At 51.0% G+C, this 14022-nt stretch overlaps 2 protein-coding genes across 2 annotated transcripts in view; one reads left to right on the forward strand and one right to left on the reverse strand.

The window, feature by feature from the left end:
• The window catches only part of axl (AXL receptor tyrosine kinase), a 21333-nt gene extending 12459 nt beyond the window's left edge, over window positions 1–8874 (forward strand). Inside the window, exons 10-20 of the mRNA XM_086165094.1 lie at window positions 90–107; window positions 1479–1608; window positions 1704–1795; window positions 3412–3507; window positions 4160–4237; window positions 4593–4685; window positions 5760–5881; window positions 6199–6308; window positions 6416–6575; window positions 6801–6937; window positions 7030–8874. Coding sequence (XP_086021220.1) covers window positions 90–107; window positions 1479–1608; window positions 1704–1795; window positions 3412–3507; window positions 4160–4237; window positions 4593–4685; window positions 5760–5881; window positions 6199–6308; window positions 6416–6575; window positions 6801–6937; window positions 7030–7507 — 1514 coding nt within the window. The 3' untranslated portion in view covers window positions 7508–8874. The remainder of the gene's footprint in view (window positions 1–89; window positions 108–1478; window positions 1609–1703; window positions 1796–3411; window positions 3508–4159; window positions 4238–4592; window positions 4686–5759; window positions 5882–6198; window positions 6309–6415; window positions 6576–6800; window positions 6938–7029) is intronic.
• On the reverse strand, window positions 8856–13127 carry LOC147224111 (galectin-4-like). Its single transcript, XM_086165095.1, has 14 exons — window positions 12934–13127; window positions 12584–12672; window positions 11870–12074; window positions 11557–11670; window positions 10681–10717; window positions 10566–10594; window positions 10434–10463; window positions 10303–10329; window positions 10180–10215; window positions 10021–10056; window positions 9875–9904; window positions 9616–9704; window positions 9370–9535; window positions 8856–9295 (listed from the first exon to the last, which is right to left on the reverse strand). Exons 1-14 carry the CDS (start codon window positions 12976–12978, stop codon window positions 9149–9151), a joined length of 1080 nt encoding a protein of 359 aa, XP_086021221.1. The 5' UTR covers window positions 12979–13127; the 3' UTR covers window positions 8856–9148.
• Between the last annotated feature and the right edge of the window lie 895 nt (window positions 13128–14022).

A 14022-nucleotide genomic window follows, 5' to 3' on the forward strand; every position in this document is an offset into this window, starting at 1 on the left:
GCGGCCATGTTTGTTTGGGGCGCCGCGGCCCCGTCCAGGCTTCGGCCTCCAGCCTCTTGCTAACCTCACATCTCCTTCTACCTCCACAGAGAAAGGAGAGCTTCGAGGTGAGTCGTGATGGACGCCGACCTCCGGGGGGGGGGGGGGTCGCTCTGTGACACGGCTAGCGTGGAAGCTGACACGGCTAGCGTGGAAGAGGACACGGCTAGCGTGGAAGCGGACACGGCTAGCGTGGACGCAGGCATGGCTAGCGTGGAAGCGGGCACGGCTAGCGTGGACGCAGGCATGGCTAGCGTGGAAGCGGGCACGGCTAGCGTGGAAGCGGACACGGCTAGCGTGGAAGCGGGCACGGCTAGCGTGGAAGCGGACACGGCTAGCGTGGAAGCGGACACGGCTAGCGTGGAAGCGGACACGGCTAGCGTGGAAGCGGACACGCCGACTTCTGCTTCTTAGTTCTGTCCTGCGGTGGCGGCCGGACAGAAAAAGGAAGATAGAAAAAGAGAAGAGGGATCGGAGGGAGGAGGAGACGTAAATATTTATAGCGGGAGGAAGAGCGAGGCGTCTGTTTGCGGAGGCTAATGGAGTCGCAGGGACGGCAAACAAACCGCCGGGAAATAAAAGGAGGGTGTAAAAAAAAGAAGGAAAATGAAAAGAAGGGAGGAATGAAATAAACATCCTCAAAATAACTCAGATAATAAATATGACTAAAATTAAAAATCCAATCATGGGGTTAAAATGTCGGCAGGAAACGAAAGGGTGGCGCATTGTTGAATTAAATATCAAAGTTGTGAGGCTTAAATAATTGATTGTGAATATGATTGTCAAATATGTGACATTTAAATGATATAAATAAGTATTTATAATATAATTAATAAATATACGACATTTAAACGGATACGGATAATGAATCGAAAGTAAAATGATTAAATATGCCAGGTTTAATTTGATACAAATAATTCTTTATTACTATGATTATTAAATATGTAATGTTTAAATTGATCTAAATTATTCTCTATTATTATGATATTAAATATGTGATGTTAAAATGTATATTAATAATCATAAATATAATGAACAAAATAGATGATGTTTAAATGGATATAAATCATCATTATTAATACCATTAATGAAGAGGTGATGCTTAAATTGATATAGTAAATTATTTACAATTAGCAAACGTGATATTTAAGAGGATAATAATAATAATTCAGGATGAATTTAATTGAAAAATATGTGACGTTTAAAAGGATAGTGATAATCATGATTATCAAATATGTGATGTTTAAATGGACATAAACAATAAATTATACGTATAATCATCGACTGTGACGTTTAATTCAAGAAGGAATTATGAGTATAATCATCAAACGTCTCACATGGACTTTTATAGTTCCGTTAGCATGTAGCATGTAATTCTAGTATCATAACACACCTGAGCTCCTCTGAGAAGAAGGTGAAGGTCCTCCTCCTCCTCACAGGGACGTCGGAGCCGCCGGCGTTCTCCTGGCACTGGTGGTACGTGGTGATGGCGGTGGCCGGCGCCGTGTCCATCGCCGTGCTCATGGCCGTGTACGTCGCCAAGCTGAGGCGCAAGGAAACCCGCTTCGGGTAAGTGGATCTGGATCTCGGGGTCCGGCGGCGGTGCAGTGGGGTCGGATCGACTAAATGTGTGTGTGTGTGTGTGTGTGTGTGTGTGCTCACAGGGAGGCGTTCGAGCCCATGATGGAGAGCGGCGAGCTGGTGGTTCGCTACCGCGCCCGACGCACCTACAGCCGCCGGACCACCGAGGCTACATGTGAGTGCAAGAACACCACAGACCTCCTTTGCTAGCTTTAGCCGCCCTCAGCTAGAGCGGCTAATGTGTCGTTAGCAGTTGGATTAGCAACATTCAGGCACATTAGGCTAATTGGTCCACAAGGTTCTGACGGGTTTTCAAAGATGGACGGCTTCTGTGGCGGGACTCGTGCCCGGGGGGGTCGCGTACTCCAGAGCGGGCGCCATTCACGATTGGACACGCGCGTCCCTTAACCCAGAGCCGTCTGATTGGTTCCCCTCAGCTGGCGGACGGGTCAGCAACACTGCGCCCCTTCTTCTCCGTCACCCCGAGGTTATTTGCGCTGATCCAACTTGTCGGGTCACAAGTCCCACAAGTTCCTCTGAAGGGAATCCTTTTGTAAAATGGCGATGGCTATTTCTTGGAAGTGTTTGAGGTGACATTCCAGCCCAGAGATAAGACCAGGGGTCTGTTCCGACTTGAGTGGGTGGGAAGGGCACATGACGCAAACTTGTATGTCTGGATTCCCGACTGAAAGCAGGTACCTGTGACTCGAGTTTCGCCCACCGGGGTGGCGTTCAAGTCCCGACGGCGTCCCCGGCGTGTTTTGATTCGCCGCGTACGCAGGTCTCGACCTGCCGCCGCAGATAGAGGTGGGGGGACCGAAGGGGGGCGAAACGGGGAGGTTGGAAAGAAAAAACTCTGTGAAACAAGAGAAAGAATGAAGGCTGGGAAGAGGATTTGGCCGGGATTATGGCGGAAGAGTCCATTGGGCCAGGCTCTCAGGGCCAGGCCGGGCCCCGGGGCTTCTGTTTTTGCAGCCGTCCGACGGGTCACGCCATTATCTGCCACGGACGGGGGGGACGGGGAGGGCATTCCCGACCGGCGGCTGGCAGATTGATGGCGGCGGCCGCATCTGGAGGAGCGTCTGGTCTCGGTACCGTGGAGCAGATGTGAAAACAGAGCTGCGAAATAACGACCTGGGGTCCCTCAGTGTCAGACTCCCCCCCCCCGAGGGACCTTCAACCCCCCCGGAGATATAAATCATTTTTCTACCACATAAAACTTAGCACTTTTAGTTAACTAGCACTTTGTCAAAACATGCGCACCTCCAGGATAGAACCCATTGTCTCCAAAGACAAGGTATGCTTCGGTCAAAGTAGCGCCTCAGGTCAGAAGTCAGAGGTCCGTTCACATCTGAAGGACAGTCAAGTCGAGGAGGTCAGGAGGTTCGGAGGGAGGGTGGAAGAAACCATTTGGTTCAACAGGAGAGACCACTGCTCGCCAGATGGGGGTCGCTCCTCCATACAACTGTCACAACTGACCTTCGCAACCCCAACTCAGGTGACCCGACCTGCTCCTCGGAAATCGGCATCCACGAGAAAACGCCGGACAGTTCCACTCCTGGGACATTATCAGCCAGGTGGTACAGTCCACCTTCTCCCCATCCAGTAGACCAGATCCATATTTTCACAAATTTCTCAGGAAGAGCTGAACGGAAACATCCTTGTGTTCCCTCTCGCTGGTGTCTGCTGGTGTTTAGCAGCATCTGTTTCTCACCATGGAATTTTTCGGTTGGTTCGCCCCCTCCGCCCCCCCGTCTCCATTTCTTATCGAGGTCCATCCTGTCGTTGCAGTGAACAGCCTCGGGATCAGCGACGAGCTGAAGCAGAAGCTGCAGGACGTGATGGTGGACAGACATAAGCTTACCCTGGGAAAGACCCTTGGAGAAGGTACGTCGATGAGTTCAGTGTTTCTCAGACATTTCAGACCGGCTGTTTGTGTTCAATCTTCTTCGGCGTTGAGCCGTGGAGACCTGGAGTGGATGAATAGAAATAAAAATCGCAGTGAAAGACCAAACATCTGAGGGAAACTGCAGCCGCCATTAAAACAAGGGCTTCGGAGGCCTCGGTGGACAGAAGAGCAGGATATAACTCCAGAACTACTGAGGGGTCTCAGATCTCTGAGGAGGTCCTGGATCTACTCAAATGGGATCCAGGACCACTTGGGGTTTTCCCATCTATCTGAAGCATCCTTGAGGTTCTCCACATGTTATTTTTGTCCATGGAGATGAAGGAAAATGGTTCTCAGGAAGCATGAGGATGGATTCGATAGGTTTTGCTGAGAAAGGTCTGCGGTCATCTGCTGATGAATGGGTTGTGACCTGTGTGAGGGCAAGAAAAGGGTAAGAACATAAAACTCGGCACAAAAAGGTTTTTGCCCCGAAATGAACTCCCGTAGTGCAGGTTTCACTTCTGCTGCTTCCCTCCTTGCGACCTCCCAAGTTCAGTGGCCGGCCGTGACCCGCAGAAGAGCAGCGACAAACCACCAACTCCTGCCTTCCGTCCATCCTGGTCCTCTCTAACCAGGATCTTCTCTCCACAGGTGAGTTTGGCTCGGTGATGGAGGGGCTGCTCACCCAGGAAGAGTCTGTCCTCAAGGTTGCCGTCAAAACCATGAAGAGTGAGTAGACTCCTTATCCTCTTCTTCCCCCTCCGTGGTCAACCTGATTACAAAACACTGAACGGCCACCACAATGAGCCCCTTCATGCCAGGGGCGCCGCCGCCCCCACCCTGCCGGGGGAAGAAGGGAGTGCCAGTGTTGACCAGAGAGACAAAGATGTAGCCTGTGGAGAACAAGGGGGTGCAGAAAACAAAGATGACGGCGTGAAGTCATCAACCAGGAGAAACTTCATGTCAGAAGCTAAATCAGGAGGAGTTTGCTTCCCAGCTCCTCTGTAAAGCCTCCCTGCTCCACAGTCTACAGCAGGGGGGCAAGAAGAAACAGGAGTTCATTCCCTCTCCTCTTCCTCCACAGTTGCCATCTGCACTCGCTCTGAGATGGAGGACTTCCTCAGGGAGGCCGCCTGCATGAAGGAGTTTGACCATCCCAACGTCATGAGGCTTCTGGGTAAGTCCACCCTGGGGAGCCCTCGACCAGGAAGATGGGTCTCGAGCATGTTCTCTGGGTTCTCCTGCCTGGATTCTCTCCGGGATCTCCTGCTTGGCTTCACCAGGTTCTCCCTGCCTGGGTTCTCTCTCCATGTTCTCCTGTCTTGGTTCTCTCCAGGTTCTCCTGCCTGGGTTCTTTCTCCATGTTCTCATGTCAGGGTTCTGTTGAGGATCTCCTGCATGGGTTCTCTGCACGTTCTCCTGCATGGTTCACTGAAGACTCTAAATTGTCTAAATGAGAGGGCGAATGGCTGAATGGCTCTGTGATTGACAGCTGACCCGTCCAGGTCAAGCCCCGCCCCTCGCTCCAGTCAGCTGTGTTTGGCTCCGCCCCCTCCCATGTACTGCTCACAGATGACGCATCAATAAAAACATTAAATGGCACGCAAAACCATAAACGCATAAGAGCAAAGATAATAACCCATCCATTACAATAATAACAACAATGATTACCTATTAATAATTATAATGATAATCCATTAATAATAATAATAACAATTCATTCTTAATAATAATCAATTCATAGCAAACACAACAATCCATTCCTAATATAATCCATCTAAAGTAAACATAATAATCCATAATAATAACAATAATAACCCTGTTATAATATGAATCTATTAATGTCCTGATTTAATATCAATAATGTTAATACAAATAATAATAACAATAATAATTCACCTATCGATATAATAATCAGTTCATAATTACAATCCATTCCAATAATCTATTGAGAATTATAATAACAATACTTCCCCCTTTATCATGATAATCCATTCATAAGAATAATCAAAAACCTTTTTATAATCAAAATATTCAATTCTTAGTTATAATAAAACTTCATTCCTCAATAATAACAATCCACTAATAATAATAACAATAATAATAAATTCATAATAATAATAACCATCCATTCCTAATAACTATCCATTCAGAAGAACCCAATGAGAATATTGATAATAATCCATGAATGACAGTGTTGCTCATGTGTGTGTGTGTGTGTGTGTGTGTGTGTGTGTGTGTGTGTGTGTAGGTGTGTGTCTGCAGACGGTGGAGAGCGAGGGCTACCCCTCCCCCGTGGTCATCCTGCCCTACATGAAACATGGAGACCTGCACAGCTACCTGCTCTACTCCAGGCTGGGGGACTGCCCTGTGGTGAGGCCACACACACACACACACACACACACACACACACACACACACACACACACACACACACACAGGCTATTCATTTGGGAGCGGCGGCTTTACTTCAGCCTCCGTCAGCAGAACCAGATCCAAAGGTCTCCCTTCTCCGCCCCCCTCCTGAGGTCACGTGGGAGGTTCTTCAGGCGTTCCTGTTCTTCTCTAAGGGAACACCATGTTGGAGCGGCGCCCGAAGGAACCGTGGCGCCCTCTGCTGCCTCCTGGTGGCGCCCTCTGAATGGAACTGTTGTTCTGCACCTTCCTCACCTCCTGCTCTTCCTCCACAGTACCTCCCCTCCCAGATGCTGGTGAAGTTCATGACGGACATCGCCCGGGGGATGGACTACCTCAGCAGCAAGAACTTCATCCACCGGGACCTGGCCGCCCGCAACTGCATGTAGGAAGACGCCGCCTCCTCCACCTCTTCCTGGAGGAACAATGTAGTAAGTAGCCCTGATGGAAGTGGTGGTAGCTCACCCCAGGTTCTCCTCGGGTTCTCCGCAGGCTGAACGAGAACATGAACGTGTGCGTGGCCGACTTCGGCCTCTCCAAGAAGATCTACAACGGGGACTACTACCGGCAGGGTCGGATCTCCAAGATGCCCGTCAAGTGGATCGCCATCGAGAGCCTGGCGGACCGGGTCTACACCACCAAGAGCGATGTGGTTGGTTACCGGAGCGACGGTTCCTCCTTAGAAAAATCAGTTAGCGAGAAATTAGCTACATTTGAAAAGAACGGATTCGGGGGATCTTCACAAAGCGTCCTCCGGGTAGGTTCACGGGCTCCAAGGGGGCTCCGAGAACCTGCCCTGAGGAACACCCGATCACCAGAAACCTGCAGGCAGAAGACTCCCTGAGGAGCACCCTCAAGTTCCACCTCTCGCCCTCAGTGGTCCTTCGGCGTCACCATGTGGGAGATCGCCACCCGAGGCCAGACACCGTACCCGGGGGTGGAGAACAGCGAGATCTACGACTACCTGAGGCAGGGGAACCGCCTGAAGCAGCCTCCGGACTGCCTGGACAGCATGTGAGTTCCCCCGAGAAGGTTTCAGAAGCTAGTACTCCACGACGGTTCTTCCGTCCAGATGCTAAAAGCCTTGCCTGTCTCCACCCGCCCAGTTACGCCCTGATGTTCTCCTGCTGGCTGCTGAGTCCAAAGGACCGCCCGTCCTTCGAGTCCCTGGTCTGCGAGCTGGAGAAGACCCTGGACGACCTCCCCGACCCCCAGGACCCGGACGAGATCCTCTACGTCAACATGGACGAGTCCTCCGTGGAGCTTGGGGCGATGGGGGGCCGCGAGCCCTCCGGGGCTCCGCCCCCGCCGGGGCTCAAGGGCCTGGACTCCGTGACCACGGTGGAGGTCCACCAGCCCAACCGCTACGTCCTGTGCCCGCAGCACGAGGCCGGACGGGCGCTGTCCGACTCCCTGGAGAGCCTGGAGATGCCGCTGTCCTCTTCCGCCGCCACGCTACCCCTGCCGCCATCCTGCCGCTCCACCCCGACCCCCAACGCCACCCCCAACGCCACCTCCAGCGCCACCTCCGCCCTGGAGCTGCTGGAGGACAGGGAGGCCTCCAGGAAGCTACCCTGGCAGTGACGCCTCCTTGCAACCTGTTGCACGGACTCCACGGACGCCTGTACATATTTTGCACAAGTACCCCCCCCCCCACACACACACACACACACACACACTCAGACAGCAGCACAATCACCCCCCCCCCACCCCAATGCGGTTGCCATAGCAATAAGAACACCAGCTCAGCCAAAAAGCTCAGTCACTGCCAGGCCGTTGGCCAATAAAGACCCAAGCACAAACCACCTCATGGACCGCAGCACAGGTACTCAGAGGGCAGGGGATTACTCGAGTACTTTTAGTTACTTCCATGCATGAGAAACCGGCGGGCTCATGATGATATTGGAGCGACACCCGGTGGACGCTGGTGGACCTACAAGGCATCAAATGGAGTCCCTGGGTTTTGACTTTTCAACCATGGGTCCACGGAGAACGTCTCCCACGTGAACCCCCCCTTAGAACCGAGTCCAGAACCCAGCACTGTAATTTAATGAACATCCGGTTCCACCGGTGAGAACACAAATGGAATCGCAGTCCAAGAAGAAGAAACGTCGCTGGGAGGAACTCCCGGGTGAAAGGTACCTTCAAGGTCTTTTAAGGACCAAACCATTTCTTTCCACCAGGAGCTTCTACTCGTGGAAGAAAAACTGGGAGTCCATCAGTTCTCCAGCCCGTCCCTCCATCTCGCCTCCTTCTACTTCCTATCATCTTTTAAAATATATATATAGAAATATATATATATATCTATATTTTTTATGACTTTTTGCACTAATGTTTGATATTTTACTCGACTGAAGGAGCTTCTCTGGTGTTTTGGAACGAGGACTTGGACACATGAGGGGACCCCCCTTCAAAAAGCCCCCCTTTCACCCTCTTCTCCACTCTTTCACCCTATTTCTACTTCTTGCCTTTTCTTTCCTATAGTCTGTCGCCAGTAGGGGGCGCTACAGGGCAAACCAGCACTTAAAACTACACACACATATAGATATATATATATATATATGTATATTATGTAGTTTATTGTTTTTCCTCAGTGTTCCAACCAAACACATTCATCTTCCTCCGCCCAAAAAAAGGTACTCGCTCGAGACGGGAAAGCATACAAGTCCAAGTTTGCTGTGAAGAAAAATGTATTACGAATGTGTTATTACAACAAAGCGTACGACTTATTACACGATAATAACCATCGCGAGGAGGTGGAAGGTCCAGGTCTCAGAGCTTTACCAAGTGCCTTCAGAGAGTATGCTCCCTGTGTGTGTGTGTGTGTGTGTGTGTGTGTGTGTGTGTGCGAGTGTGTGTGTGCATGTGACACTCCTGATTTTTGTAAGCAGTTTTTTCTACCTTCAGTATTTTTTAATAAGAAATAAAAGTGTTTATTCTTGAAACCCAAACTTTTATTGTTATTGTTATTGTTATTATTGATTCAGCCTGCGGGTGAGGTTCTTCAGCTGCATGGCGGAGAACGTGGTGAGTGAGGAACATGGTGAAGAAGATGCTGTAGAGAATGGAGAGGAACGAGGTGAGGAGCAAAGAGGGAAGTATGGCGAGGACTGTGGTGGAGAAAATGGTTTGGAATGTGGCGAGGAACAAGGTGAGGAGCATGGTGTGAAATATGGCCATGGTGTGGAACGTGAGGAGGAACGTGGAGAGGAACGTCCAATATCCTCAGAAGTGGATGTAGGAGATCTGCACGTCGCCGTCGATCTCCAGCGTGTCGATCTGGTCGAAGAAGGAGAAGCGGTGGAAGAAGTCGAAGAGATGCTGCCCGTTGACGAACACCTTGAACCTCTGGTTCCCGCAGCGGATGGACATCTGGGCAGGGAGGCGTCCAGGTCAGAACCGGCGGCGGGCGTCTCCGCGTCGACGAAGAAAGAGGCGGGGCTTACGTCAAAGTACTGTCCCTCCGAGAAGGGGTTGAAGACCAGCTCCCGCTCCTCCTGGCCCCAGCTGCCTCCTAGCATGCTGTTCCTCACCACCACGCCCTCCATCACCCGGGGGTTCAGGTGGAAGGCGATGTCCCTCAACCTGCTCACCAGGAAGTTCACGCGAAACCTGCAACACACAGATCGGGGAAGTGACGGGTCTTGCGACAAGAAGGGGATGGACAACTTCTGCTCCCCTTTTTAACTCACCGGTCAGCCCCGAACGGCACCAAGCCTCGGATGATGATGGTCCTCTTTGGGAACATTCCCCCGGGGATCATGTCACAGTAGGGGACGGGCTGGAAGCACACAGAGGGGCAACAAAACCTTTATGACTATGCTATTACACACTTATTACACCATGACAAAGTCACGAGGGAACTTTTTAAACAGCTTGTGAAGTGAAGATTCTTCTGATGTCCAGACTGGAGTTAGTCTACCATGAAATTCTGGGGCGACTTCCACTCACAGGATTGTAGACAGGCTGCCCTCCCATACCCTGCGATGTGGGGGTGGACAACAAACACAAAAAAGGGGGCAGGGGGTGAATGATGGCTAAAAACAAACATAAGCGACAGTCGAAGGGCGTTATAGTCTAGGGGGAGGTGATCTTACCGGCAGGTTGGAGCCAGGGTATCCTCCTCCTCCTCCCTGGAACAAGAAAAAAACAATCATCCAATTAACAAACTTACAATAAATCTCCAATCTACTTCCAGGGGAAGTCGTTATTACGACACGCAATGAAGGGTGAACCGGAACAGGACGGATACTTACCCCCATGCCGCCCCCCATGCCTCCTGGATATCCTCCCTGGGGTGAAAGAAGGTGTTATGACATCCAGGAGAAACAAACCAATGGCATGCTTGAAAGGGACGAAGGAGCGGAGACGGTTCTTACCCCCATGCCCCCGCCGGGGTAACAGCCCTGAAGAAGAGGGAGCTAGGTGTTAGCCGCAATGCTACTCAAATAATTTAAATAAATGAATGGACTGTTCCTTAATTGGGTGTTAAAGGGTTGACTGGACTCACCCCCATGCCTCCCATGCCCGGGTACCCTCCCTGGATGGAGGAGAAACGAGGCGACTCATGAGAGCACGTTTTAAAATACCTACATCATTAGGTCACGCGGACAGGAAGTGACGCAATCCCTTGTCAACCTACCCCCATGCCTCCTCCTGGGTACCCGCCCTGTGGACAACAAGATGCTGCATTGGCAAAAAAGCTGGGCAAGGCAGATGAAGGGGTAAATAAGGCGCGATTACCTCCATGCCTCCTCCCATGCCTCCTCCCATGCCTCCTCCCATGCCTCCTCTCTGAAAAGGAAACACTAAGGTTAAGTTTGGGGTTTCCATCCTAACCCCTCCTGGCTGGAGTGAAGGTTGGACGTCCATCATGGACGGGTGCAAGAGGTCATGTGATTCCTTGATGGGCGGCCCTCGAGTTCAGACTCCCCCCACCCCACATCTGACTGTAGTCCTGAACAACGGCTCTGGTTGGCCACTTTTCCAGGAGAGCTTCAAGACAAAAAAACTCCAAACACTCTATCCTTTAACCTTAATCTGATAATATCTCAGTGGAGACGGGATTTTCTCCATCCTACTCTCAGATCTCAGAGTCTGGGTTTGGCCCATCCTGCAAGGCGGTTGCTTAGCAAAGACACAATGTAGGTTCAGACTAATTGAATTAACAAGGCGCCTCCTGGTAGATTGGGCCCTTCATGGGTTCGTATGTCCAAGATAAGACTGGTATGTTTGCGTTCTTGGATGATGGGATGGGCATGGGGGTTGGGGATCGGGTGTATTATGGAGACTTTTGAGGACCTCCTGGTCACACATGGGATGGAAATCCAAATATTCCAATATTAAAGTAAGTTACTGTGGGATTACAGTGAACACAAAAAAAGGTATTCTCACATGATGTTTTTGAGCAAACATACACTCTTCCTCAGATGATTGTGTCACATTGGGCCACAACTAATAGAACACAAGAGGCTAATCTGATGTCATCCTTGGGCTCATCGGGGGTACTTCCGAAAACTGGCGACCATTAACAGAACACCTGAGAAGCAGCTGTACAGGAGTACAGGACACCTCCCTTCCACAAAAGCACAAAGAGGTGGCCCTCAGCAGAGGAAGCACCTCCGCCGGCTCACCCCGATGATGTTGATGGTCTGGATGGAGACGTCTCCTGAGATCTGCATGGCGTACACCCTTTCCACGGGGATCCTGTGCTCGAAGAAGTGGAAGTCGTTCCCATTGACTTTGGTCTGCGCCAGAAAACAAAGGGAACAGTGTTTGGAATGAGCCGACCTCTATCCTTGATTTACGTCCTGTTCCTTTTTGGGGGCAACAAGTGTCAAGCTCTCCTGTACATTTGTTGCACCTTCCCCATCTGGTTCTACAGGGCTGAGTCAAACATACAGGTTAGACATGTATGCTCGGTTCTAAAACCCTTCTGGTTTTCACCTGGTAGCCGTCAGATGTGACGGTGATGACCATCTCGAAGTTCTCGCCCTTGGCAAAGGGCATGCGGCGTATCTTGTCCTCGGAGTCCCAGGAGCCCCCCTGCCGGGAGTTGAAGACCACCTTGTCCCAGCCATCGAAGCGGGGATTGAAGTGTAGGGCGATGTCGCTGGAGTCTGAATCACCGCAAAACAGGTTGACGTAGAACCTGCCCAGAACATGGGGTGGGGGAAAACACACACACACACACACACACACACACACACACACGCACACACACACACAAAGTGACAGACACCTGAGTTTAGCAAAGGAGGGGCTTTTCAAGAACCCCCCAACAAAAGAACTGAGGATGTAAGAAGCTGGACTGGAATGTGAAGTGTTGACTTTGCCGGCTAATGACTTGTTTGACAAGGTGTGTGTGTGAGTGTGTGTGTGTGTGAGCGTTGATTTCTAAGAAAGGAGAGGAGCTCCACCCTCCCGGCGCCTGATTCAGTCATACAATTCTCCAGTTTCACAAGATAAGGGCCTGTACTCTATTGTTCCCTGTGTGTGTGTGTGTGTGTGTGTGTGTGTGTGTGTTCCCAATGTCCCTGGTGACATCCACAAAAACTGGACAGTCCAGAATTGCAGAACACAGAATATCTCTCTTTGTGGCATGAAGAAACCAGGGATCTAGAGCTTCCAGAAGGTGAACTCCCGGCCTGCTTGCCTTACCTGGTGACCTCCTCTGGGACGGAGCCCTGGATGTAGATGGACACGCCGGCCCTAACCCCCCCAAAAATGGGTCCGAAGTAGGGGATCGTCTACAAACACACACACACACAATGTGTTTGAACTGAGGGAGGAACCCTGAGGAACCCCAGGTAGACACGGGTAGAACATGGAGACTCTAAACAAGAAGGCCCCCTGAGGGAACACAAGTCGGGACCTTCTTGCTGAGACGCTCAAACCCGCTGTGACACCATGAAACCAATGAGTTAAACAAGCGGTACATCACCTGCAAACATCCCCAACCGCCCCCTCAAGCTCCATCCCGTCCTCCAATCCCCCGTCTGGATACTCACAGGGCCGTAGATGGGCTGGTAGCCCGGAGGAGCGACGAAGGCCATGGCGTCGAGACGGAGCTTCCAGCGGGAAAAAGATGGAGACCTCTGGGAACGTCGGCGTCTCCTTTTAACGGCAGTGTGTCACGTGCCTCCCTCCCGCCGCCATGTTTACCTTCAGGGCACATTAACCTCCAACCCCTCCGGGGCGTGGCGAGTTATCATGCACGGAAAAAAGAAAGAGTACAAGTCCAGTACCTAACACTGTCATAATAACACTGTCCTTGTTGTGTTATTACACAGTAATAACTCAAATGGAACACATGGGAGGGGAATACAAGCCTGCCCATGGCAAACACACACACACACACACACACACACACACACACACACACACACACACACACACACACACACACACACACGTGCCTGGCATGCTTATCTTCTCCTGTGGACGCTAGGAGGGCGGCTTGGTCCTGCCCTCCACTGATTCACAGTGTAAATACAAGCTAACACACACACACACACACACACACACACACACACACACACACATTTTCTGGGGGGGGGTTGTCATAGAAACCCTGCACTGCACCCTCATGTAAAAAAAAAAGATAATTCATCAAATATTGATCTGGAATCTGGTCTTGTCAGAAGGGGCGGGGCTTAACCTGGACAGGTCAGCTGTCAATCATGCCAAGATGTCCGACCATTCACCCTCTCATTCACACCTGTGGACATTCTAGTCTTGGATGAACCTGCTGACTGGTTTTGGACTGATGGAGAACGTGGAGTGGACCAGAGCAGGAGAAGATCAAGAGAACCCAGGATGGAGAACATGGAGAGAACATGGAACAACCAGACAGGAGAACCTGGAGAACCAGGTGACTCCACCGTGGAGTGAAAAGAGGACAGAGATGGTGACGTTTTCCTTAAAATAATCTGTTTATTCTGGATTGAGACACAGAGTTCAGTCAGCTGTCAGTCACGCTCAGGTGGGCGGTGCCCGTCTCCACCTGGCTCCGCCCACTTTAGGGCCCCGCCCACTTTAGGGCTCCGTCCCCAAATAGTCCTTCAGAGCCTCGAAGGAGGTCTGGAGCCCCGTGGGGA

The sequence above is a fragment of the Fistularia commersonii genome, chromosome 18 (genome assembly GCF_037954325.1).
Source record: "Fistularia commersonii isolate RoL2024-O1a breed Wild chromosome 18, RoL_Fcom_v1.0, whole genome shotgun sequence".
In the NCBI taxonomy this organism is placed as follows: Eukaryota; Metazoa; Chordata; class Actinopteri; order Syngnathiformes; family Fistulariidae; genus Fistularia; species Fistularia commersonii.

What these genes read in the sequence shown, in the direction of transcription:
- LOC147224111 (XM_086165095.1), bottom strand. Translation starts at nt 12,978, where the DNA reads ATGGCCTTCGTCGCTCCTCCGGGCTACCAGCCCATCTACGGCCCT. An exon ending in AGGCATGGGAGGAGGCATGG is followed by an intron (nt 10,595 to 10,680) that starts GAGGAGGCATGG and finishes CTTGTTGTCCAC; the next exon opens with AGGGCGGGTACCCAGGAGGA. An exon ending in GGCAGCCTGTCTACAATCCT is followed by an intron (nt 9,705 to 9,874) that starts GTGAGTGGAAGT and finishes GTGTGCTTCCAG; the next exon opens with CCCGTCCCCTACTGTGACAT.